Here is a 27,895-nt window from a genome sequence, read left to right on the forward strand (position 1 = left end):
TCTCAAATGGAACAAAATGTCCTCTCTAATAATTGTAAGGACTTTTAAAGGGTTAATTTGATGGCTGTGCAGTCCTCAGTTCGAGGTTACTTTCTTAACCTTAGTTAAACATTTTGATTTTAGCTAGGGCAGTGGTGGGTGAGAGATTTGGCTGTCGTATCCTACGACTCGAGAGGAGAAACATCACCTAGGGTCCCTGATCACTTTCCAGTTATAACTCCTGTAATTTGTGTTTTGATGTCGGATGCAAAGAGGATCAGGCTTGGCTATAATGTCTCCACGTGATCAAATAGATTACTGACACGATGGCACTGTATGTGAAAAACACTTGGATGAAGCACTGGACTGTTGCCAGCAACTGCAAAACTATTTTCTAGCGTGAGTCCTACTCTCCAGGAAAGAGTAGAGAGGGTGTGGACTTGGACTTTTTGTATTTTTTTTAAAGTTGTTACAGTATTACACACTTGATGGAGAAAACTAGAGAATTTTACACCTGAACTTGCCATTCAATCAGAATGATGCTGGAGTATGATCCTTAAGGGAATTAAGTTTATAACTGGATACTAGGTTGGGGTTGGATCTCTTTGTGTAATGGTCCTCCTGAGTTATGCGTGAGAAAGTTGTGGGTGTAGACTCATAATATAAAAAAGCCCATCATTCAGCACAAATTACCACTAATTTGGCTACCTTGGAGATTGTGGGAAATAAAAATAAATCACTTACCTAGTTTTGAGGTTGGGCATAATGCATATCTGTGGGCAGTGTGGGTGGAGATAATGTTACTGTATCTCTGGTTTTGTTTTACTTGACCTGGGAGTGCTTGATGCTTACACTGATGACTAAATGCAAAACAATTACATTCACCAGCACTCTTACCTTGATCAGCACAAAAACCTCAAAAGTACATGATTTTTAAAATTATAACTTATTTAAAATTGAGTGTTCTTCCTCAAATATTTGTAGTATACTATTTAATCATATTCTTTTGTGAAACAGTAAAATATTTTGCAAGAAGATTGAGAGGCTGTTTGATCCAGAGTACAAGGACCCAGACTCCCCAGGGAGTGCTGATACATTGTATAGGTATTCTATGAAAATTTTCAATTGATTTTTTAAAAAATTGTGTTTAACTAAAATCTTGTCTACTGAGAATTTCATAATGTGTTTAATGCTTTATTTCAGATGTAGCATGTGTAAGAAACTTCTTACCAAAGAAACTGAGAAAATGATTCCTTGTGCTCCTGTGAAAATAAATATTGATCTACGTGGAAATATTATATACTTGCACATTAGGTATCTTTTGCATTACTTTACAAGTGATTGAACTAGAGTATTAACAATTTCAGTGCAGTTTAGATGTAGAATTAAACATTGGGATTTCTGGTCATTGATATTTTCTGGTGCTTTCACACTGCACTCATCATCTGTGTTCATCCTTGTGATTTGCACCATTTAAAATTGTAATTTTCTTTTAAACATACATTTGTCATAGTATACTCTGTTTTACAGCTTAGTGCAGGATGCAGCAATCATCCCCCTGGTTCTCTAACACCTTGGAAAAAAAACCTGCACGAGGCACAAAATCATAACTGACCCCAACACTCTCACTGGTCTGGAAACTCCTATTTTCTCCTTGGCCAGTTACTCTTACTACTGAATTTTCCTGGTTTATCCTTCGTTTAACCTCTCCACTCCTCTCTCTACCTTTTTGAAAACCTCCACAAGACCCATCTGACCAAGCTTTCAGTCACCCCTACTAATATCTCCCCTCTGGCTCTGAATCTGTTTTCCTTACCCCTAATTGTGAAGCATCTAGCAATGCTTTACATTAAAGGTACTATGTAAATGCAAGTTATTGTTGCAAAGACACTTTGGATTTGAGCCCTGAACAGTAAGCTATTTTGAATTCCTTTAGAGATAAAAGCTGGGATGTGCATGAGTATCTTAACGGTCTCTATGAAGACTTGAAGTCTTGGCAAGATGTGTACTGGCGTTTATGGGGAACGATAAATTGGTTGCCCTGCACAAGATGTAAAAAAGTAAGTTTTCACTTTTACTTGAATATTGATGGATGTGGATTTTTAAATACTTTTGAAAAATTTTTATCAATAATTTGTTAGAAATTATTTTTTAACCTCATTGTGCAAGATGAGTTTTAACCAAGTTATGATGTGGATTGGATAAAGGAACACCTTTGTTTTTACATAACAGATTTATCCTACAGAAAAGAACTGCCTGCAATTAGCATTATTGCCAGTGTAATACAATGTACTGTGTGTTGGATGTTGTGCCCTGTGTAAATAACAGGGTTTCTTTTGAATTGGGGGTGGGGAAGCCATAACCCTTTTTAGAATTGAAATTTGCAGTCTGATCTTTGGCGAAAAGGCAGGTAAATGGAGTTGGAGGTACAAATCAGCCATGACTATGATCTAATGGAATGGCAGAACAGACTCTTATGGGGTGAATGGCCTACCCAATTCCTATGTAAGTAACATATAAGATTCAGGTCATGTTTATAGTTTTTTAAACAAAATCCAGGTTTGCACAGTCAGGTGTGCTACATTTTCAGGGCATCTGTCAAAAATATCAGTCTGTCAACTGAAATGTAAATTTAAAAGGGGAAAAGTAGCACTAAAACTTCAGAAAGTCATTAAGATATCTGTTAAGATAATTAGGTATTGTGATAGATAATCAAAATACTTAATATGTTGGACACTTGTAGCACAATATTTCCTACATAGCTTGTTCAGAAGAACTGAAGGAATACTCTGCCTTTATGATCTCTTTTGTAGATGGGTGCCTATAAATTCTCCCATAAGCATGAACACTTGTATTCATACCGAAGTCACATTGCTGTACACTTGCAGACTTCTTTAAAATACTCATATGTTACTGAGATGTATCTGTTTTATATAATGGCCCAGAATTTGCTGTAGCAGAGCAAAGAACGGGGCCCACCATTAATTAAACTTGCCCTTGCCTGCTTAATTTCCATGATATTTTGCGCCGCAAGTTGCTGGAAGTGCGAGATGGAAACGGCGCGTTGCCCTCTACATGGCATCTGGGATCTGAGTGAACTGGGCAAGCAACTGTGTATCTCCTTAACCAATCAGATTGAAGGATTGTGAAATTAACAGCGCAAGGACTGAGTAGGAAGTTTGTTAGAATGGTGAATTCAATGTCAAATTAGGTATAGAGGGAAAGAAAGATTGGATTAAGAGATCAAGAAAAGAGACCGTGAAAGTTTTTTTTAAAAAATCTCTAACAATTAAAACCTGAAGGAATGAGACTCCACGTTTGTAATAGTTAATTTTCAGTGCCAGAGAAGTTGACTAGCTGTAAGTAACACTTATCACATTGTCAAAAGGGTATTTAGACTTGAAATGACTTTACTTAACTTTCTGTGGTGAGTTTAGTTCGTGTCTAACATGCAAATATAGGAACTTCACGCCGTTCAATGCATTTCAACAGTGAGGCAGACAGCGAGATGCTGTTTCTGTGAAGCTAACGGCGGAGCAGTGCATCTCATTTCCGCATTTAACCGCACATCTGCCCTCGCCTGAAGCTGCTGTACGATTTGTGCATAAATAACGGTGAGCGCCATTAGCCGCACAATTATTTTGACAGCAAATTCTGGGTCATTAATGAATTTACAGCATTTCCGATTGAAGTAAATTTAAATAAAACAATTACTATATTGTAAAGCCAAACAATTTATCACCAAATGTTTTTTTCTAAATCTATCTTAGAAAAGATTTTTTTTTAAATGTTCTATTACTGCTATCATTTCAATTTGTTTCAGGTTTTCCAATGCATTGAACTCTCCCACTGCCAGTATCACCCAGAACAAGTGATGTATCCTCCCATAAGCAATCAATTGTCCTCTCCTGGCATTGGGTTCTACCCATGCTGTAAGCAGAAAGTCCTACGGTTTGATCCTCTTCATATAAGTACGGTAAGTAGGAAGACTAGACAAAAATTTACCAGTAAGCGTGTATAAATAATGGGGTACTGTAGAAAGAAACCATAGACGTTTACAGTGCAGAAGGAGGCCAATTAGCCTGTCATTGCTGTGCCAGTTCTTTGCTAGAGCAATTCAGAATAATCCCACTACCCTTTTCTCCATCTTCCTCTGCTTTAAATATATACCCTGTTTTTCCTCAAAGATGCAACGTTCTGTGCTTCAACCACTTCCTGTAGCCAATCATTGTATGCTCCAGCAAGCTGTATAAATACATTTCTCCTAACCCCTCTCCTCACACTGTGTAATTTTAAATTGATGACCCCTCATCATTGACTCCCAATGAGAGAAAATTGTCTTTCCCTATTGACTCCATCAGAACACTTAATAATTTTAAGAACCCCTGTTAAATTACCTTAATCTTCTCTGCTCTGGTGGAAATAGTCCTTGTGTCTTGAGTGTCTCCACATAGCTATAGTTTCTCAACCCTGGCATCAACCTGGTCAGTTTGTGCGCACTCTAAGCCTTTAATGTTTCTATAATGGGGTGTCCAAAACTGCACACAGTACTCTAACTGTAGCTTAAGCAGTGTTTTCTATAAATTTGTGGTTATTTTCTTTACTCTTGACTACTCTTATTTATAAAACACAAAAAATGGCCTTTATGGCTTTATCTTTTTGCACTTGCACTTTCTGGGAAATATCCTGCCGACTACGGTTCAGAGTTTTCTTTTGGTGGCGTTGTGGGCAGTGAAGAAAGTTATCTAGGATTGCAACGGGATCTTGATAAATTGGGCCAGTGGGCCGATGAATGGCAGATGGAGTTTAATTTAGATAAATGTGAGGTGATGCATTTTGGTAGATCGAATCGGGCCAGGACCTACTCCGTTAATGGTAGGGCGTTGGGGAGAGTTATAGAACAAAGAGATCTGAGAGTACAGGTTCCTAGCTCCTTGAAAGTGGAGTCACAGGTGGATAGGGCGGTGAAGAAGGCATTCAGCATGCTTGGTTTCATTGGTCAGAACATTGAATACAGGAGTTGGGATGTCTTGTTGAAGTTGTACAAGACATTAGTAAGGCCACACTTGGAATACTGTGTACAGTTCTGGTCACCCTATTATAGAAAGGATATTATTAAACTAGAAAGAGTGCAGAAAAGATTTACTAGGATGCTACCGGGACTTGATGGTTTGACTTATAGGGAGAGGTTGGATAGGCTGAGACTTTTTTCCCTGGAGAGTAGGAGGTTTAGGGGTGATCTTATAGAAGTCTATAAAATAATGAGGGGCATAGATAAGGTAGATAGTCAAAATCTTTTCCCAAAGGTAGGGGAGTCTATAACGAGGGGGCATAGATTTAAGGTGAGAGGGGAGAGATACAAAAGGGTCCAGAGGGGCAATTTTTTCACTCAAAGGGTGGTGAGTGTCTGGAACGAGCTGCCAGAGGCAGTAGTAGACAATTTTGTCTTTTAAAAAGCATTTGGACAGTTACATGGGTAAGAAGGGTATAGAGGGATATGGGCCAAGTGCAGGCAATTGGGATTAGCTTAGTGGTATAAACTGGGCGACATGGACATGTTGGGCCGAAGGGCCTGTTTCCATGTTGTAAACTTCTATGATTCTATGTATTTGAATCTCTAGGTGTCTCTGTTCATCGACACTCTTCAGTGTCTTTCCATCAAGTGTATAAACGTGTTCTTGGTTTTTTTTCTCTCAAAATATATTACCTCACGCTTATCCACATTAAATTGTATCAGCCACCTGTCTGCCCATTCTGCTAACCTATCTATCTTCCTGAAGTCTTTTTATAGTCCTCCTTGCTGTTTACCAAACTGCCTAGATTTGTGCTGTCAGCAAATTTCGAGGTTGTAATGGCAAGAGAAAATCATCTAATCTGTATAAAGAACAAAAGTAGACCTAGCGTTGACCCCTCCGTGCACTGCTTGCAACCCTTCTCCAGTGTGAGCAAAATCCGTGTTGGCTGTCGTTGCTTAACCCACGCATTTTGAACTGCTTAATAATTTAATCTCAAATTATGGATTCTAAGAGTTTGCTCATAACTGACGTTGAATTAACTGACCTTTAGTTACCCGATTTATCCTTATGTACCTTCACGCACAAGGATGCTACAGCAGCTACTCCCCAGTCCTATGGCAGTTTTCATTTTTAAGGCAGGTTGAAAAATTTGTGGCCGGATATTTTGCTATCCCCTCTCTGATTTCTTTCAACAGCCTACTGTGCATGATAACGGGGCCCGATGATATCTATCTTGAGCTCTGCTCATTTTTTTTTGGAACGATTTCCTTTGCTACAGTTGTCTCTAACAATTGTTCCATATCCTCCTGTAGTATTCTCAATTTCACCATCATTTGTAAAAAAAAAATGCAAAATGTTTAATATCTTTTCCATACCTTGATCCTCTACAATTAGACTCCCTCCTTCACCCAGAACAGTTCTACGCTCTCTAAGTAATCTTTTACTTTTTATATGCTTGCAAAAGTTCTTACTATTTCCTTTTCATATTATCGGACAGTTTTTTAATATTCTCTTACATCTCTTCTAATCTCCCTTTTCACCTCCCTATTACACTTTCTGTATTCCTCATGAATATCTTTAGTATTATTAGCCCAAACTTTATGCCTCCCTTTTAAGATTCAGTTTAGTTTTAATCTCCATTTATCCACGGTACTCTATACTTCGATGCGCCCCCTTTTTAGCCTTGTATGAATATATTTAGTTGTACTCTTGTACATCTCATATTTGAAAATTTCTTACTGCTGATCTTGTCAACCTGTTTGCTAACTTTTCTGCCTAATTAATTTGGGCCAGATCCTTTCTCATCTTGCTGAACTTTGCTTTTTTCCAGTCCAGCACTCTGATTCTTCGTTATCCTTTGCATTAAACCTAACTCTGTGTTGTGTTCACTTTTTCCCAATTATTCTACTATTTGCAAATCAGTTATTTCCCCTATGCCACTTCTCTGAACTAAATCGAGCAATACTTTTCTTCATACTGATCTAGGAAGCAGTTCTGGATGCATTCTAAAAAGCGTTACCCACTGTAACCACGTGCATTACCTTTATTCCATTATATCTTGGGATAGTTAAAATCACCCACTATTATTGCTCTGTTTTTCTTGCATATCTTTCTGAATTGTTTGCAGATCTCACTCCTGTTTGACCTGTAATGCACACTGAGAATTGTATCATTTCTTAATTCCATCCAAATTAATTCTGTCTTAACGCAGTCTAGGACATCCTTACGTTATAATGCTGTGATAGAATCCTTCACTAACACTGCCACCTTTTGTCCTTCCCTATCTCCTGAAATTGTTATAACAAGGAATATTAAGTTCCCAGTCCTGTTCAAACTTAAGCCACATCTCTGTTTTAGCTGCTATATCCTATCCCTCCATAATTATTAGTGATTTTAACACTCCAATTTTATTTTGAATGCTTTGTGCAATCACATACATACCACCCAATCATGACTCCCACTTTTCTTTTGGAACTTTGACTCATTCTTTTTCTCAGTTTTCTCATTTAATGTTTTGAATTACCTTGCCCTTTCTGCAACAGTGTTTTTATCTCACTACCTCATAGTCTTCTCCTTGGATTATATTTCCTCACTGCTTATTTCAGCTAAGCCATCTCCCTCTATTCCAGTGGCTTTATTAATCCTGCTCTCCCTCCTTAGTCTCGCACCTAGATATTCCCCCAACTCCTGCCATATTAGATTGAATGGACCCCCATTGCTCTATTTACCCTCTGTTTTGTGTAAGTCAAGACAGTAATTCACAGAAATAGTACTGAAGTAGCAACTGACCAGTGTAGTTATGGTTCTGCTGAAAAAGTACTTTGTAATTTAATTACAATTTTTGAGCCGCAGTACACTGACAAGTTCACTTGGCAAGGCACAATCTTCTGTGAGCTGCCTGCGAGTTTACTCCTTTCTAACAAAATACACTGGGTTATGACAGCAAGTTTTGCACCCATCTCGTATATCAGTCACTGTCGCCATACTTGTGTGTGGGCCTACACCGCCTGAAGGGGTGTGGGCCCACTATACAGTTTTAGGCATAAACTGATTCAAGCTGAAGAGTCTGATGAAGAATCTTGAGGTTCTTCCAAAAGAAAATCAGCAATAATAGGAGCTTGAACAGACAATACTACACTAAGGTACATAAATTAGGTAGTCAAATTTATTTCCTTATTTTATTATCCTCCATGCTAGAAACCACAAAATTGAGACTCATTGAACCGCTGCTTTGGCCATTTCATGCACCAACATGTGAAGGACTTCTCCCAACAATCTCTGCAAGGCAACTATCTGCAGCTGTTTGCATGCTTTCAACAAGCATTGTTGATAGTGCACTGGGGCAAATTGCTTAATGGAATAATGTCCCCTTAGGTCTTTTCTCCTCATTTTGTGTATAATAGTAAATCTTAATTGTAAGTGGAGGTTGAACTTTCTAAAAATGAGAAAGATGGTCGATAATTTAACAGTTTGTGTTTTGTGATTATTTTTTTTCCAGGGTTGTAAAGTGCGGGATCATGTTGTCAAATTAGCCAGTCAGCTTCAAAATGGTAAATTTATGTCAGTTCCAGTCAGCCAAGTGTACTGTGACGTCCTGCAACACAGGGATATCGTCTGCGTACCATTCTGTAAAACGGAGGAAAGGTAATTTTTTAAAAATTGCTAAACAACTGTCTACCCTAACTTGAACATTTAAAGTTGTTGCAAAATTATATTGAACTTATGAATGTATTTTTGAAGTTATATTTTGCACTTGTAAGGACGGCATGTGTTGAATTTTTAAATACTGGTTAAATACTTGCACATAGATATAACTGTTAAAAAATTGATCTGGGGGTAGAGAAAACATTGGAGATTCATAAGAGTCCTGACCAACATTCAGTGGTGCATTTTGCTTGTATATTCATGTAAGTCATTTTTATAAATGTAAGGAGTCGCACAACACCAGGTTATAGTCCAACAGCTTTATTTGAAATCACAAGCTTTCGGCGCTTTGCTCCTTCGTCAGGTGACAAGTATTTAAGCGGTAATTATCAAAGAACAAGGAATTACATTACCCTGTTGTCCTTTGTAAACAATTTTACAACACCAAGTTATAGTCCAACGATTTTGTTTTTAATCCCACAAGCTTTCGGGGGCTTTCCCCTTCCTCAGGCAGTGTGGAAAAGACAGGTCTTTTCCACACTGCCTGAGGAAGGGGAAAGCCCCCGAAAGCTTGTGGGATTAAAAATAAAATCGTTGGACTATAACTTGGTGTTGTAAAATTGTTTACAATTGTTAACCCCAGTCCATCACCGGCATCTCCACATCATGTTGTCCTTTGGGTAGAGATCGTAACTTTGTCACTGCCTCGAATCCTGTCTGCTTCCTTCTCGCTGAGCTGTCTTCCTTCTCCACACACTCTTCTCTACAACTAGGTGTTGGTTTGTTCTAAGTTCATATACACTCTTTAGAAACGCGACCCCTGAGCCATCAAAACTGTTGTGGTTAGCACCTCCCCAATTTCATCTCCCTTCAACAGATAATGGCCTGTTTGTCTAACTGCTAATCAGTTTAACCTGATGTTCCCTGCCAGGCATTTCAAAGGAACATGAGATGCCTTGAACCCATCCCAAACGCTTTAAATGTGATCTCAGGGCTGATCTATCCACCAGTTTCTGTCTCTCCATTGTTCCAATCTCCAATATTAGCATATCTTAGACATGGGATGCCTTCCACACACTATATGGAATGGGGCTGACCCATCTGCTAGTTGTGGAAAAATACTGAGTCCCTATTAGAAAAACACTAAATGCTGGATAGATGACTGAATAAGTGCAGTAACTTAAACTAAACTTTTAATACATTAAAAAAAAATCCTTAATCTACATTTTAAAAACCCTTATTATAAAAGATATTCCCTTACAATTTACATTTACAATTATTCACATTTATAGTCATATAATTTTATATTTAATCTATATATAAAGTTTGTATATCTTCCTAAATGTCAAAGCTGTTTTTAAAAAAAATAATAAATTTGTCATATCCTGGCATGAATTCGCTATCATTTGAATGGAAATCAAAATGTCCACGGATTTCAAATAATCTGACTGCTAATTGCAAATATAAAGCAGCAAAAATCAATAGTAACTTTCTGATGTTTTATTTGTAATAACTTATCCACACACTCCTGAGTGTCCCCAATTTTTGTATCTGGTAGATAAAATTCTTGTTGGCTTTGTATTCATTCATTTATTCATACTGGCAGTCAGACACATGGGGCATGATTTCAACATTGAAAAATGGTGGGTTGGAGGTGGGGGGGCATTCAAAATTACAACCATTTCAGATCTGCCTCCGACCCGCCCAGTTCTGGTTTTCACCAGGGCAGGATGAGGGGCAGGCAACCAGCCCACTCCCAGGAGGCAGGTTGGTGACTCAAACCTTTCAAGGAGGCTGCAGGCCTCCATTTTTGCAGAATTTGCAATTTCAACCCCTGGGGGCTGGGATTCCCGGGCCTTCTCCTTCACGCCACATGAAAGGAGGTGATGAGAAAGCCCGAAACTGCAGGTAAGTGCCTTTCTGGCACAGCTTGTGGGCCCGGAGGAGCAGGAGTGCTTCCCCCAGGCCCAATAAGCCTACCTGCAACAACAACCCTGCGATGACCCCCGGTCCTGACACCCACCGCGCCCCCCACCCCCACCATGACTACCATCAGTCCCTCTCCCCGTGACCCTTATGGCCACTGGTGCCCCCGTGCCCACCCATCCGTACAATCAAAGACTTACCTGAAGCCTTACCTGAACATCTCCTTTCCCTGGCTGCTCTCCCATCCGACTGAGACCAATCAGGCTGGCCAGTCGGATGGCAAACCGACAAAAAAAAAAGACATCATTACGTCAAAATCATGTGGATGTCCAGGAAACCCGTAGTTCCGGGTTTCCCGTCCGTAATTTAACCCCCACCCTCCCCCTTCCTGGCTTGGGATCAAAATCATGTCCATGGTTACAAAAGTAGTATAAAATTCAACCTAGCCCAAAAGCTGATATGTTTAAAAAAAAAACAAAGTTAGCTGTTTGACGAGCGCACTGGTTTGGGAAAGAGCAGAGAGTATCACCAGTGCACCACTCTTACTAGTGACCAGTATGGGAGATCAGAGCTAAGGTTTAATCTAGCAGGAAAGCGTTATGGTGGCCATAGCTGAGGGGCTGGGATATGCAAAACTGAGGCACTATGGCGCCACTAATGCCAGGACGGTGTAATTACAGAATAATAAATTTACGTAGGAGTTTCCATTTGAAAGGTGGACATGGGAATTTGTAATGGTCTGTGCATGCAGATGTAAGATTTTTAATATGCTGGTCAATCTTCCGTGGCATCGCACACAGGTGTTGAGACCAGGCGCAATCTTCAGGTCAAGCAGGGTTAGAAGGCTGGGTGGTAACTGGACCAAGGTGGGGAGGAGAGAAAAAGGATGGGGAATATGCAGATTGTGGGAGGTTGGTGGGGGGCAAGGGAAGATTGAGAAGAGGAAGAGGGATGTGAGGGAAAGGAAGAGAAAGGGGACAGGGAGGGGATGGGAATGGAGAGGTTTCAATCAACAACAAAAAAAATACCTGGTTGCGGAAGGATCCAATTCATCACAATGCTGCTCAGTTGGGAGGTTCCATTCATACAATTCAGCTAAAGTGGGGTGAGCACATTTACAGAATATTTTACTGGTGGCTCGGGAGCTGTTTAGTTGAAGTGTGCTCTGTCCCATCTACAAAATGCTGCTTAATGAGGGGGTAGGATAGACAACTGGCTAAAGAGCAACAATGCTGCCATTATTCAGCTGCAGCAAACAGAAAAATTAGGCAAGATAGCGATTGAGATTTGTTTTGTACGCTTGTTTGACAGCAGTACTGGGGAGGAAGCAACACTAAAATTATCTTTTTGTACCTATACAAAGATATCTGCATTGGTTCAGCACCATCTGGTGGTTGTTGGAGACTGCCATCACAGTCCAAATAAAGAGATTAAAGAAAACAAAGAACTTGCATTTATATAGCGCCTTTCACAATCTCAGGACGTCCCAAAGGGTTTTACAGACAATGAAGTGTAGTCACTGTTATAATGTAGGAAATCTGGCAGCCAATTTATGCACAGCAAGGTCCCACGAACAGCAATTAAATAATCCAGATCATCCGTATTCATGTCGTGGTTGAGGGGTAAATATTGGCCAGGACACGGGATAATGCCCCTTCTCCACTTTGAATAGTGCTGTGGGATCTTTTACATCCACCTGAGAGGGTAGATGGGGCCTTGGTTTAATGTCTCATCTGTCAGTACTGCAGTGAAGTGCCAGCCTAGGTTGTGCCTTAGATTATGGGACTTGAAGCCACAACCTTCTGACTCAGGTGAGAGTGCTACCACTGAGACCAGGTTATACCATTGGTTGATTGACAATCATGTTCTGTTGTGCCCTATTTCATGAGTGACATAACAAGAGCCTCCCAGTGTCACCTAAAGGTACAATAACACTGCAGCGTTGCCTGTTTCTTCACATGGATGGTGGGGAAAATGAGGGGAGAGGGAATTGGAAGGGGTTCACAGAGAGGTGCAAAGAAAGGGGGACAAGAGGCAGAGTTGGGTGGCACTAGGCCAGGGAAATTTGCCTCCCATATAAGGGAGTAGGCATGGGCCCATCTCTGGGGGTGGGGTGGGGGAAACACTAAAAGGATAAATTGTCAGCTCAGGATTGGGGGGTGGTTTCTGGGTGAGGAGCTTAAATAGACACAAGTTGCTTAGCAGGTGGGGGTCAATTTGGTTCCTCTTTGGTGGGGGGTGAGTTATTGCTCATGGGGCAGAAATAGACCCAAATTTGGGAGGCAAAATTCAACTCAGCAAGATGCAGACAAAGAGAGAGGGCCATGTTTATGCTCAGTGATTGGGGAGGTGGGGTGGCGCAGTTTATACTCAATGAGGATGGGAAGTCCGGTTTGACCTCGGGGGTGGGGGGGGTAGTGGGGGAAAGGATGAGATTTTCTTCAGTGGTATGAGGAAGAGAACAAGGTCATCTTTGTTCTCCATGTAGGGGGGTGAAATGCCAGGTTTATTCTCAATTGGGATGACAAGACCTCTGACCTCAGTATGGTGTAGGGAAGTCCACGTTTGCCCTAAGTGGGGGTAGATTTTTGGCTGAATTTCTGCGAAGTGAGGGAGTTTAATAGCCAGATTTCTGTTCGGGATGGTGGTGGCGTTTCTGTTTAGTGGGGGGTGGGTTTGTGTACTGATTTCTGCTCAGCGGTGGGAGGGAGAGGGGTTTGGTAACAGGTTTCAGCTCAGTTCAAGGGGTACCTTCATTTCAGCTCCGTGGTGCAAAGTTATGCTCTCGGGCAGGTGGTGGGGGGGGTGGCATTCCTGATTGGACCGTGTTTTCCGTGGAGGTGGGGGTCTCTTATTCTATTTGTCACCTTGTCTTTTTACTTTGGTTTGGGCAAATGGCCCTTGAGTGATTAATCCGTTTTGTGCTGGTATATTTTCCTGTTTCTGTGAATTCAGAGTTTTGTCTTTAGGTCGCAAATACTGCTTGGTGTGGGGTATCCGTGAACTCTGCTCACTAGGACTGTGGGTTAGGGTTGTCGCAATCTATACCCACCAGAAAGGAGAGGGGGGGAGTGGTTGCCGGGGTATCTGATCATTGATTGGAGTGTTCCACTATCGCTACTCCTTTAAGGGAGGGTGTTGATGCCATCATTGTTCAGTGGGAGAGGGGGTTGCAATCTTCGATCACTGGCAGGCTGATTGGTTGAGCAATGTAAACTTGGAGCTGTTAGCCAGTTCTCCACTTTACTTCATTTCTCTCTTTCTTTTCAATGGATTTATCAGTTTCTTAGTCGTTCGTTGTATGGTTATTCAGGTTCTGCTCCACTGTTTCCACCAATTCTCTTGCACAATTCCACAATAACCAATGGACTTCTTAAAAACACCAGAGAGGGGAATTGAGAATTTTTGTTGAAATTATTAACGGGATAGTCAAGGGTACCATTTGGGGTGGTCGTGTAACGTTAGATGTTTCCCTACTGTATTCAATTAATCACCTAACGTTATATTGATAGTGCCACCTGCAGGTGTAATATCTGTGGAATCCTGCGGCTACTTACTCTTTAATATATAATTAGTTGATCTTGTGTGATGTTGCACCCGGGGAGTCAAGACCAAGGGCACTTTTCAGGACAAACAGTTGGTGGGTGGGTTGTTGAACCAAGAAGGGAGAGGGTGAGGAGGGGTTGAGGGCTGGAAATGAGGGAAGGGGAAGAGATGGCGGAAGGAGACAGGAGAGGTTGGAGATGGGGTCGCAGAGAGGAGTTAACAGTTGGGGTGTCGTGGGTTTTTTCAGTCAGCGGCAGTGGACTTTGAAGATTCTGGTGGATGATTTTGCCTCAGCTGTGATAGAAGGGATTCTGGTGTAGAATGCTGTCTCAGCAGGTGGGCTGGTGGGGGTTTCTTCATTTAAGCGGGAAGATCCCAGTATGGTGACGGGAGAAAGACTTTTTTCTCAGCCATGTTGGGTGCGTCTGAGTTGCAGTGATGATAGTGAGTAGGTGGGATGGAGTGGTGACACTGTTACGTTAGTGGAATGTTTGTTCGGAGGTGGAAGGGAATCAGGAAATTTTCACAGCTTCGCAAGTGTGTTGCTGAGTGGTAGGTTTAATATTTGGCATGCAGCTGTTTTTTTTTGTTCTTTGCATGAGAATGCAATTTTTCATAATGTTGGTCTGGTGAGACGCATACCTCCAATCTCAGGATGGTGTTGGGGAGGGAGATTTTGCTTACCACAAATTCTTTACTGCAAGTCCAATTTCCAGTTCTGTTCTTAAATGAGATCAGAGCAACACCTTTTTCTGGCCACATGCAGTCGCTGGTGTCTATAAATTAACTTTTCATTGATTTTTTTTTTCCAAGTCCATGATCTTGCATTTATTTTTTAAAAAAACCTTCTTTCAAATTTCTTCCCACTCTTGGCGTGATTCCAAAGGTGGCTTACTTATTTTTGCGTTGTGTGGCTCTTGCGTTACATTATCATGTAACTTTGTGCTTACAGTGCCATCTACGGGTCCAATACCTTTGGAATGTTACGATCACACACTATTTTTAGTATATAATAGGTAACAGGTTGATCTGCTATATCATTGCATAGTGGGGCATCAAAGCTAAGAATTTTCAGGTGAAGCAAAGTTAGAGGGCGGGATATAATTGGGCCAGGGCGCACAGACTCAATTCGGTCCCCCTTTTTTTAAAAAGTCATGTATTCCTCATTTTATATTCTCATTGTAAATTTCTTTGTCGACATTTATAATGGAACCTTACAATGTAAACTTTTCATATAGTGACATAGGGATTTATGATGATGGTGGGGGTGGGAGGAGGAAGTTGACCAGAAGTGTGTATAAACTCCAACTAGTTTAAAATTCAGCTGCGTGTATTTGTCCTACCATAAGCTCCCCCTCATACATCACTCCCATCTTCTCACGCCTACACTGGTTCCCTGTCCTCAACACATTTAAGTCCTAGTCTTCAAATCTCTCCTGGGCCTCTGTCCAGCCTGCCTTTGCAACCTCCTCGAGACTTACTCTCTCTCCCACACCAGTCTTCTGACTCAGACCTCTTGTGCATGGCACCCCCTCACATCCAACCATTGATTGCGCAACTCTCAGCTGCTTAGGCCCTGCTAAAATTTGCTTACCCAAAAGAGTAAAGTTTCTGCAATGCATTGAAATCTTTTTCCCCAGTAAAAAGGTCAGATTCAAATAAAGAATGAGTTAACATGTAGTAAATTAGCTTCTGAGGATACATTTTCTTGGAATAAAATATTTGGTTCATAGTTAAAGTAGTGTTTAAAAATGTGGTTTGTTTCTCAAATTATAAAGTTTTAATTGAAATTTTGTTATAGTAATGCAAACCCAAATCTTTCTGAAGAAAAGGACCTTGATTTTGAAATCTTAGCTGAACCCAATTTATGGAGAGGACAGAAAATCGGAGATGTCACAACTGTAAGTATTTGCACTTTTGGGGGTAAAAAAAAATAGATGGAGTGGGGGGGGAGAAAAAGTGGAGTTGTGTTCTACTGAATGTTTGTTTTTTAATGAAAAATGTCTGTACTCCTACTCGTATGTTTCAGGCACCCTTTGGTGTTTAATGCTTCAAAATGAAACATGTATTTATACAGCACCTTATCACGCTCTCAGGATTTCCCAAAGCACTTTACAGTTAACTGATTACTTTTGAAATGCAGTCACTGTTATGTAGGCTAACATGGCAGCCAATTTGCATATGGCAAACTGCAACAAACAGCAAATGAATGACCAGATAATGTTTCAGTGATGTTAGTTGAAGGCAGACTGTTAGCCAGGATATTCCTACTAATTGGAATGTCTGACCAACATTCCTGCAGGACATGTCGGAGGAACTACTAATTATAAGAGACATTCTCAAACATTTTGTGTAGGACTTGTCTTTAATATGATATCATAAATGGGAGTGGTAGGTTGTGGCTTATGAGAAGTATTTTTTGGCTTTCTATTAGTAATGGACCATTAAAAATTTGTTGGTGTTAATCATTGATCTCTAGTGCTTGGTTGGTCCTGGCAGTTCTTCCTTCCCCTAGATGGGCTCAGTTCACTGCTACTTAATATCCTATTTAGTGACCAGCTGTGAATTAGTGAAACCTTTTCAATAAGATCAATTACATTCTGTTGGGAGTGCGCTTCAAACTCGTGACTCTCTGGATTGTGATTACGGCAGTCTCCCTTATGGAACTATCAGGTTGCCTTGTTCTGATGTGCGAGTTACAATTTTAATTTAAAAGAAGCAATGGGTTTTGCCCTCATTTTTGACGCTTGGGGATTAAAAGTTTCCTTATTTATGAAATAGGTTTTGGACCCCAATGTTATGCGTTGATGGGTATTTTTCTTTCATTTTAAAAAAAACTATTTGTAATTCCTATTGTATTTTTCTTGCAGCTAATTTTGTTGGTGTTTTTACTACATCTCTAATTTAAGGATCGTAATTCTTATTGAGTAGTCTAAGCAATAAAACTTCTGTGGCTTTAGTTGTTTAAATGTAAATTAGAAAATAATAATGGATAGTTGTTTGACTTAGATTCATCACTTTGGAAACTTTTCAGAATATAGTAATCACTCCATGTAAGAGGCCTTATCTACAGCTGGTAATTTTTTCATTTCAAAATGACCTTTCTGAATAACTTTTTTAAACATTGAGCAGCAAACGAGACTGGTTATCACTTTTATATATTCCATGTCTAAATGTTTTCAGCCCTAATTTAATTTTTGTTGTTAAAGATGTTCATTAAAGGTTTATTTACATATCTTTTGAATGAATTGATTACAAACCCAGTAAAATTAGTTATAATGCAGAAATTCTGACTATCTTCTTGCTGTGTGTGCTTTTTATGGATGCCTTGCTGTAGTATTTCCTTTTCTGATTTTTGCTTGTTTCATGCTCTTTCTCTGACTACTTTTTGCAGTTTTCACTTTTGAAAAACTGGAGTTTGCAGCTGGTATGTTAAATAGTTATTAATGTTTAGTATTATAAAATTGTAGTGTATGTTAATGTTTAAATGTTGTTGAAGTAATCATAGTAGGTACAGCACAGGAGGAGGCCATTCGGCCCATCGAGCCTGTGCCAGCTCTTTGAAAGAGCTATCCAATTAGTTCCATTCCCCTGCTCTTTATTTTTTGTAGCCCTGTAAATTTTATCCCTCCAAGTATGTATCTAATTCTCTTTTGAAAGTTACTATTGAATCTGCTTCCACCATCCTTTCAGGTAGTTCATTCATTCCCGATCATTGCAACTCGCTGCGTAAAAAAAAATGTTTCCTCATGTCGCCTCTGGCTCTTTTGCCAATCACCTTGAATCTGTGTCCTCTGGTTACTGACCCTTCTGCCACTGGAAACAGTTTCTCCTTATTTACTCTATCAAAACTGTTCATGATCTTGAACACCTATCAAATCTTCCCTTAACCTTCTCTGTTCTAAGGAGAGCAAGCCCAGCTTCTCCAGTCTCTCCACATAATTGAAGTCCCTCATCCCTGGTACCATGCTAGCAAATCTCTTCTGCACCCTCTCTAAAGCCTTGACATTCTTCTTAAAGTGTAGTGCCCAGAATTGAACACAATACTCCAGCTGAGGCCTAACCAGGGTTTTGTAACAGTTTAGCCTAGCTTCCTTGCTTTTGTACTCAATGCCTCTATTAATAAAGCCCAGGATGCCATATGCTTTTTTTTATGTCCTGCCACCTTCAAAGATTTGTGTATGTGCACCCCCAGAGCTCTCTGTTCCTGCACCTCCTTTAAGATTGTACCATTTAGTTTATATTGCCTCTCCTCATTCTTCCTACCAAAATGTATCACTTCACACTTCTGTGTCTGCCCATTTCACCAGTCTGTGTCCTCCTGAAGTTTGTTACTATCCTCCACATTGTTTATTACATTCCCGAGTTTCATGTCATCTGCAAACTTTGAAATTATACCCTCTATACCCAAGTCCAAGTCATTAATATATATCAAAAAGAGCAGTGGTCCTAATACTGACCCCTGGGGAACACCACTGTATACTTCCCTCCAGTCTGAAAAACAACCGTTCACCACGACTTGCTGCTTTCTGTTCCTTAGCCAATTTTGTATCCATGCTGCCACTGTCCCTTTAATCCCATGGGCTCTAATTTTGCTAACAAGTCTAATATGTGGCACCTTTTGAAAGTCCACATACACAACACCAACTGCACTACCCTCATCAACCCTCTCCGTTACTTCATCAAAGAACTCAATCAGGTTAGTCCAACACGATTTTCCTTTAACACATCCATGCTGACTTTCATTTATTAGCCTTTACTTTTCCAAGTGCCAAGTAATGTATGCATAGCTGGTTAACAACAGGATAAGTAAGATTGTCTGCAAGAGTTAACATTGCCATCACTTGCGAATTATTCACAAGCCTTGTGATTAAATGCTTGTTGTTGTTGCAGGAAATTTAAACCCTTGTAAAGGTTCTGTTTCAATTTCCCACATCAGGTGTGGGCATTTTAAGTATGTAAATCAAAGAACTATCAACAACAACAACTTGTAATTATATAGCACCTTTAACATAGTCAAATGTCCCAAGGCACATCACAGGAGCGTAATCAGACAAAAATTGATACCGAGCCAAAGGAGCCATTAGGACAAGTGACAAAAAGCTTGGTCAAAGAGGTAGGTTTTGAGGAGTGTCTTAAAGGAGGGGAGTCAGGCAGAGAGGTTTAGAGAGGGAATTCCAGAGGTTGGGTTCTAGACAGCTGAAGGCACAACTGCCAATGGAGGGGTGAAAGAAATCTGGGATGGACAAGAGGCCAAATTGGAACACTGAGTTCTCGGGGCTGTAGGGCTGGAGGAGGTTACAGAGATGGGGAGGAGCGAGGCTGTGGAGGGATTTGAACACAAGGATGAGAATTTTAAAATCGAGGTGTTGCTGGACTGGGAGCCAATGTAGGTTAGTGAGCACAGGGATGATGGGTGAATGGGACTCTGTGTGAGTTAGGATATGGGCAGCAGAGTTCTGGATGAGCTTAAGTTTGTGGAGGGTGCAAGATGGGAGGCTGGCCAGGAGAACATTGGAACAGTCGAGTCTGGACTTAACAAAAGCATGGATAAGGGTTTCAGCAGCAGATGGGCAGAGGCAGAGATGGATATTATTACAGAGGTGGAAGTAGACGGTCTTTGTAATGGCGAGGATATGGGGTCGGAAGCTGAGCTCATTGTCAAATAGGTTGCCGAGGTTGCAAACAGTCTGTTTCAGCCTGAGACAGTTGCCAGGGAGAGGGATGGAATCAGTGGCTAGGGAATGGAGTTTATGTTGGGAAACGAAGACAATGGTTTCAGTCTTCCTAATGTTTAATTGAAGGAAATTTCAGCTGATGCAGGACTGGATGTCAGAGGTAATTTGACAACACTGATGCAGTGGAGGGGTTGAGAAGTGGTGGTGAGGTATAGGGTGTCATCAGCATACACACGGAACCCGATGTGTTTTCGTATGATGTCGCCGAGGGACAGCATGTAGATGAGAAATAGGAGTGAGCCAAGGATAGATCCTTGGGGGACTCCAGAGGTAACTGTACGGGGTCGATGAGGTAAATTGTGAATGTTGGTGACCTTGATATATTGCCTGATTTATTGTACTCTGATACATACTGGTTCTGTGGGAGTGTCACTTGTGGGATGCAACCAGTGACGTTTCAGTAATGTTAGACTGTTGGCTTGGATTTTTTTCTTGATTATTTCAGTAATCAGTAAGATATTTTGGTAGTTTTACTTGTGATTATTCATCTGTAAGAGATGGGGAGAGTTCATTACATTACAAAAGGTACTCTGTTTGCAGGGGCAGACACGCTTGATGGCATGCTTTGGTTTTTTTTAATCCTTTGTTCTTTTCTAGATGTATACTTTTAATGGGATTTCATTTCAAACAAGGTTATCATATTGGCACCAACTTAATTTTGCTGTTTTTAAAAAGTTGATCTTATGCACATTGTCCGACTTACTTTATAGTACATATTTTCCTATATTGATGATCTCGAAGGCATTTGATATTGATTTGGTGATACCTGGTTACGTCTAAATGAAGCATGTGCACATATTTTGTTCTATTTTACATATCTGCCATTTGATAAGATCATGGCTGTTCTGATTGTGACCTCAACCCTACTTTCCCATCTACCTACTATAACCTTTGACTCCCTTGTTTATCAAGAATCTATCTAACTCAGCCTTAAAAATATTCAATGACCCTGCCTCCACCACTCTCTGGGTAGAAAGTTCCACAGGCTCACAACCCTCAGAGAAATAATTTCTCCTCATCTCCGTCTTAAATGGGAGACCCCTTAGTTTTAAACTGTGGCCCCTAGTTCTAGTCTCTCCCATAAGGGGAAGCGTCCCCTCAGCATCTACCCCTTCTGGTCCCCTCAGCATCTTATGTTTCAATAAGATTACCTCTCATTCTTCTAAACTTCATTGTATACAGGCCCTAACTTTTCCTCATAAGATAACCCCCTCATCCCAGGAATCATTCAAGTGAATCTTCAATGAACCGCCTCCAAAGCAACTATGTCCTTTCTTAAATATGGAGACCAAAACTGCACACAGTATTCTAGATGTGGTTTCAAATGCCCTGTACAACTGTAGCAAAACATCCCTACTTTTATATTCCATTCCCCTTGCAACAAATGACAACATTCCATTTGCCTTCCTAATCACTTGCTGTACCTGCATACTAACTTTTTGTGATTCATGTACTAGGACACCCGGATCCCTCTGTACCTCAGAGTTCTGCAATCTCTCTCCATTTAAATAATATACTGCTTTTCTATTCCTTCTGCCAAAGTGGACAAGTTCACATTTTCCCACATTATACTCCATCTGCCAATTTTTTGCCCACTCACTTAACCTATCTATATCCCTTTGCAGACTCCTTGGGCCTGATTTTAGGAGGGCAGGGGGGGGGCCAACTGGGCACGCGGGTAACACGCCCAGTGAAATCGGGGAGGTTCGCACGCAATCGCAGGCTAATTGCAGCCACTTACCAGTGCTTCCGGGTTTCGCGCTGGTAAGCTGCGCAGCGGGCGGACTGCGCATGCGCAGCATAGACTGTCAGCTGGAGGAGCCCTATTTAAAGGTGCAGTCCTCCACTGACTGATGCTGCAGAAAATAGGCAAAATTACAGCATGGAGCAGCCCAGGGGAAAGGCTGCTCCCAGGTTTAATGATGCCTCACTCCAGTTATTATTGGATGGGGTGAGGTGGAGGGGGAGGACAGAGATCTTCTCCCCGGCGGGCAGGAGGAAGCGGCCTGCCTCTGCCACCAAGAAGGCCTGGCTCGAGGTGGCAGAGGAGGTCACCTGCACCACCAACATATCGCGCACCTGCATACTCCGAAGTGAGTACACTTACTCATTCCCCTACACTCCGTCTGCCGCATCACCGCCCCCTCCCCACATCTCCTTCTGCACTGCCAACACTACTCTATCACATCACTCCTCACACCCACTCAAAGCTCTTCCTCATCTTACCTGCACTTACTCATCTCGCCAGTACTCATCCCGCCACTACCACTCAACCCAATCCTCATACAATCTCATGGCTCTATCTCATACTCACCCTCTCATGCATCTCTTTCACGGTCAGCCTCACTCAACCTGCCATTAACTGTGCTGCAGCCACAGGGCATGCATCACATATGTGCAGTAGGAAGCGTAAGGCAAACGTGTAGTGAGCATGAAGGGGATGCACAAGGGTGTTTGAGAGTTTGTCATGGTTTTACTTATATTTAATTTCTGATCAACTCACATCACATATCATTTTGTCACCACGTCTTTGCGAATCTTGTCTGGTTTGTGCAATAATGCCCTTTCCTGAGGATCACTATGCAGACCCTCAACTGATGCCACTCATTGTGTCACTGCAGAGTGGGTGTAGGTTTATTTGCAGGGCTCTTTTGTGCAGACGACTGAGAGACGTCGGTGATGTCCCTGGTGGCACCCTGGAAGGATGCGGAGGAGAAGTTGTTGAGGGCAGTGGTGACTTTGACAGCGACAGGTAAGAAGATTGTGTTCGGGCCAGCCGGGAGCAGCTCGGCATGAAGGAGGCTGCAGATGTACACGACTACATGTTGAGTGACTCTGAGCCTCCGTGTGCACTGCTGCTCAGAGAGGTCCAGGAAGCTGAGCCTCGATCTGTAGACCCTGTGGCGAGGGTAGTGCCTTCTGCGATGCATCTCTCTCTGCCGTTGCCCTCCCTCTTGCTGTGCAGGTGGATGTGTCACAGCACTGTGTTGTGGGGCTTCACGTGTCAGAGGTGGCCGGTGATGCTGTTGGTCCTCCGAGGAGGTTATGACTGCAGCTACGGCAGCCCTCATCCGGAAGATGTACATTTGAGGGGGTCCGCAAGGTAGGTACATGTCTCTGGACCTTGGGGTAAGTGTGCAAGTTGGTGAATTTTATTGTTAGGAGGAGGGTGGTGGAGGCCAAACTTTGTCCAAAGTGACAGAGTGGCCTCCTGCAATGAGTGAGGGTCTTCCCCACCCCACACCTGTCAAATGGACCTTTGCAGCTGCCACGGGCTGATGGCTGCAACACGTCCATTTGAACTAGGAGTGTTTCCCCCACTACGGGAAACAGTCCCAGTTGTTTGCAAAATCCCACCCCACCTAAAATATGATGTTAATCAGGTCTGTAAACGACCTGAAATACCTAAATAATTACTTTAAGTGGCACCCCGCCGGCTTTAATTGTCGGCGGGAGTCCCACATACGGGGGCTGCGCGCGCATGTCAGCATGTCACTGGGGAACCCGGACGTGGGCGGGTTGGAGCCGGGCTCCGGACCCACCCCGGGAATCCCCAATTTTCGTGGGCCCCCCGCCACGAACGCACCCACTCGGGGGTGCGAAAATCGAGCCCCTTATGTCCTCTTCACAACTTACTTTCCTACCTACCTTTTGTGTCATCAGCAAATTTAGCAACCATACATTCGGTCCCTTCATCCAAGTCATTGATATAGATTGTAAATAGTTGAGGCCCAAGCACTGATCCCTGTGGCACTCAACTCGTTACATCTTGCCAACCTGAAAATGACCCATTTATGCCTACTCTCTCTTTCCTGTTAGCATGGATAAAGGATTGGTTAGCTAATATGTTACCCCCTACACCATGAGCTCTTATTTTGTGTAGTAGCCTTTGATGTGGCACCTTGTCAAAAGCCTTCTGGAAATCCAAGTACACCACATCCACAGGATCCCCTTTATCCACGTTGTTTGTTACTTCCTCAAAGAACTTAATAAATTAGTCAAACACGATTTCCCTTTCACAAAGCTGTTGATTCTGCCTGATTGCATTGAGATTTTCTAAGTGCCCTGCTATAACCTCCTTAATAGCTTCTAGCATTTTCCCATTGACAGATGTTAAGCTAACTGGCCTGTAGTTTCCTGCTTTCTGTTTCCCTCCTTTCTTGAATAGAGGAGTTACATTCACTATTTTCAAATCTGATGGGACCCTTCCAGAATCTAGGGAATTTTGGAAAATTAATACCAATGCATCTACTATCTCTGCAGCCACCTCTTCTCTCCCTCAAACTGAATGTGAAATTCATTCATATTGTGATCACTGCTACGTAGAGGCTCCTTTACAGTGAGGTCATTAATTAATCCTGTCTCATTACACATTACCAGATCTAGAATAGCCTACTCTCTGGTTGGCTCTAGAACGTGCTGCTCTAAGAAACTGTCCCGAAAGCACTCTATGAACTCATCTTCCAGGCTACCTTTGCCAATCAGATTCTTCCAATCTATATGCATATTAAAATCACCCATGATTATTGCTGTTCCTTTCTCACAAGCCCCCATTATTTCTTCCTGCATACCCTATCCTACAGTGTGGTTACTCTTAGGGGGCCTATAAACTACTCCCACAAGTGACTTCTTGCCTTTACTATTTCTTATCTCTACCCAAACTGATTCTACACCTTGGTCTTTAGAACGAAGGTCATTTCTCTCTGTATTCATGTCATCCTTAATTAACCGAGCTACCCCTCCTCCTTTTCCTAGCTTCCTGTCTCACCTTTTAAGATATTTGCATCAGATACTCTCTCCAGTTCATCATCAATGGTCACTTCCATAAGCACATCTCACGATCCCTTCAATCCTGAGTGCACTGTATACTGTTCAGTATCTAGTTGAGCGATAGCATGACTTGGAGAACCCTTGCACTGTATGTCAGCTACTGAAATATAACAGGTGCCACCACATGACTCTCTTTATGGAAGGTGGACTGAAAAGCACTCGATTTGAGATGACTACTTCAAATCAACAACTGATTTATTCAACATAAAATATATGAATGAACAATATACAGTTTTCTCGGTGGGAACAATAAAGGCTCAACTTGCTCTTTGAACATTGGCTCACCTCCTGTAGCTAAGTTATTGAAGCTAGCTAGCCAAGACTTTTAAAACAACTTCTTATTGCTGCAGTGAGACTCCTGTACCTGAGACAAAAGTCAGACAGACTTCTCTATTCCCTGCTATAAGCCTTTGAGATAGGGTATTCGGCCCAGCAAGTGTCAATCAAAGTTACTACCTTTTGATGTATGAACACGAGGATCCCAAATGTCTACTTTAGCTAAGCACCCACCTATTCGAATAGAATGGATTAACTCCTGGCCCCTTGGGTGTCACAAGGAGTGTTCTACGTACAATTGCACAAGGTGTTTGTGATTGTACACAACAATTGCTCCCTTTGGCTAACTAATTCACTTTTCAGATTAGCACAGTAACCAGCACAGGCTTCTGGTTTATTAATAACATTATAGAAATATTATAAGTTTTTTAAAAAATCCATCTTGGGCAACACAAGTAATATTCAATTCATTATACTTCTGTTATTCCTAGAACTAGCAGTGAATTATATGCAGTCAAATTTTACTACCTAAAATTGATGTACATTTTTTAAAAATGTAGTGTTGATGACCAGTTATAAAATTGGAATTTACAAATATAATAAAGTTGAACTTTTTGGCTAACTGTAGAAATCTAAAATAGATGACCACATGAAATTTATCCCCAGCCAGGTTACTAGTAAATTTCTCTTAAGAAGGCTCATTAAGAATGAGCCTCATGAGAGCTATTTTGTAAATTGTTTTTCTGCTCTTTAGGTCCAAGGCTTTCTCCCCCACTACCAATATGATGTGCTATACACCATCTAATTACTAATAGGGTGGACAGGAGATCTGTTGCACATCTTTGCCAAGTCTGTCGGATCAAACTGCTGGGCAGGATCAAGCAGCGTCATTCGTTAGTTTCTGCTCCAGTTTTCTCACTGGGCATATCTCATATCTCTGAGTGCATTCCCCTGTCCCACCTAGTTGAGATTGTAATCCAGTGTGTGTTGAACAACCAGTGTCCCACCAGTTCATCGTCCCACATTGGGGGGGGGGGGGGGAGGCAAAGAGAGAGAAAGTGAAAATCTCACAGCTACCATGATCTAATGGTTTCCAATCCCAACCTTGCCACATGTGAGGGCTTGTTCTGGGGGGGATCCCTTAATTGATTTGCAGGAATTTTCTTCCAACTCCCATCAGAAAACGGTATTTTTTTTCCATTAATTGGAGATTTACTCCTATGTCTAGTCCATTATATTTCCTACAATCTGGATTTAGCTAAGTAGCAATGTTTTTCAAGTTTGTTAATTTTTTGTGAAATTAGTGAAGTGTTCATTGAACTATTTGTCATCAGCACTATTTTGGATCCAGCTGCTTGCAAACACGCCATGGCCTGCCTTGGTTAGCCCAATCCTGGTTGACTCTTTCGCCAGTGGTCAATCCCAGCTTCCAGCTTTAAAGTCTGCAAATATAATACATTGTAATGCATGGAATTATGCATGTTTTGTTTATTTGGTGGTCTGAGCCTCCTTTAAAAGAATGAGGAAGGCCTTACTATAATCCAATATTCACATCTCTCAGTTGACCACTTCCTTCCAATTATGGCTAGTTCTCATTAGTATCCCTCCAGTAGAAAGTAGTATGGAACTCCATTGAAAGCTGTTGTTCTGTTTGTAACATTTCCACTGTTCTCCCCCAATTCATGTTGAATTTGGTTTGCCTTTTTTAAATGATTAATGAAACCAATTGTAAAGTAATAACATTGATCATTTTTCCGATCACCGGGTTGGGGTGAGTGGTCCATGTTTCTGAAAATATGCAAAACTGTACTAGAACTTAAAATATTAAATATAGTGTTAAAACTGTTAGAGATTTTAATTAGAAATAAAGCCATTGTTGCACAACCAAAAACATTAGATAAAATGTGATTTATTTTAGAAGCAGCAAGTATTGTATTCTGAAGATGAAGAGTATACTACAGGTTCAGAGGTAACTGAGGATGAAGTGGGAGATGAAGAAGAACTGACAAAGAAACGAGGTAATCATGGTTATATATGAAAATGTGTTTATATTGATGAATATCTTGGATGCTTGTATTTTGTATTGCTTGTGAACTAGTTAAACTGGGTACAATAAAATATGGGTACAAAACATATATTCAGTAATATCCATGAAGAAATTCTTTACATTTAAAAAAAAATCACCTTTAAGGTGAAGCATGTTGGTGCTGGGGAAATGTCACTATTGAGCACCCCAGATCAAATTGTAGATCTGTTAGATACAGAGAAAATCTCCCTCTATTCTGTCCCATCAACGTGCTCAACCTCAGAACAGCACTGTATTACACTGGTGCAAAACTTTTCATCTCCTATTTTGAGTGAGATTGCTATTTAGTGCCAAGTAAAGGACATTTTTGTGCTATGCCCACGAGGAACTGGATTGAGATTCTGCAAAATCATTTCACATAAGACCCTTACAGCCAGCAGATTCATCATTCTCAGGTGGATTAGTCATTGGCCTCTCACCCAGAGGTGAGAGGCCAATGACTAATCCACTATGCTATTTAAAAAAAAACTTCCTTCTGAGATGATAGAGAATTGACAAGAAGAGGATGGTGGTGTTGGTGTGGGGGGGGAGCAAAAATCTAATTTCCTTTCCCATCTATTGATCAGTCTTCTACGTACAAAATACTACTCGTTACGATTGGACATCAGAAGCCAAGTAGTTCAACTTTGAAACTTGCATACCACGTGTGAAACTTTAGCAAATAATTACCTGACATTGTTTTTGAATTGAGCTTTTTAATCTGTAGTTCCTCAATGTGTCTACTTGAAGTATTTTTTTTCTCCATATAAATGTCTGACCTCCAGATTTGGTTTAGAATTTAATTTATTCTTTAATTTATTCTTAGGATGTGGGTGATGTGTGTTGCCCTTAGAAGGTGGTGATGGGCTTTCTCC

The 27,895-nt window shown here is 41.2% G+C and overlaps 1 protein-coding gene across 5 annotated transcripts in view; it reads left to right on the top strand.

The window, feature by feature from the left end:
* sanbr (SANT and BTB domain regulator of CSR) overlaps nucleotides 1–27,895 on the top strand; it is a 91,711-nt gene that overhangs the window by 34,141 nt on the left and 29,675 nt on the right. For all 5 annotated transcript variants that reach the window (XR_010963552.1, XM_067988337.1, XM_067988339.1 and 2 more), the window contains 7 exons: nucleotides 997–1,083; nucleotides 1,183–1,293; nucleotides 1,916–2,039; nucleotides 3,803–3,955; nucleotides 8,494–8,639; nucleotides 15,913–16,012; nucleotides 26,874–26,973. Coding sequence is in view for 4 of the 5 variants with exons in the window: in XM_067988337.1 (XP_067844438.1) it covers nucleotides 997–1,083; nucleotides 1,183–1,293; nucleotides 1,916–2,039; nucleotides 3,803–3,955; nucleotides 8,494–8,639; nucleotides 15,913–16,012; nucleotides 26,874–26,973 (821 nt within the window). In the remaining variant the exon portion in view is untranslated. The remainder of the gene's footprint in view (nucleotides 1–996; nucleotides 1,084–1,182; nucleotides 1,294–1,915; nucleotides 2,040–3,802; nucleotides 3,956–8,493; nucleotides 8,640–15,912; nucleotides 16,013–26,873; nucleotides 26,974–27,895) is intronic.

Source organism: Heptranchias perlo, chromosome 8 (assembly GCF_035084215.1).
Source record: "Heptranchias perlo isolate sHepPer1 chromosome 8, sHepPer1.hap1, whole genome shotgun sequence".
Taxonomy (NCBI): Eukaryota; Metazoa; Chordata; class Chondrichthyes; order Hexanchiformes; family Hexanchidae; genus Heptranchias; species Heptranchias perlo.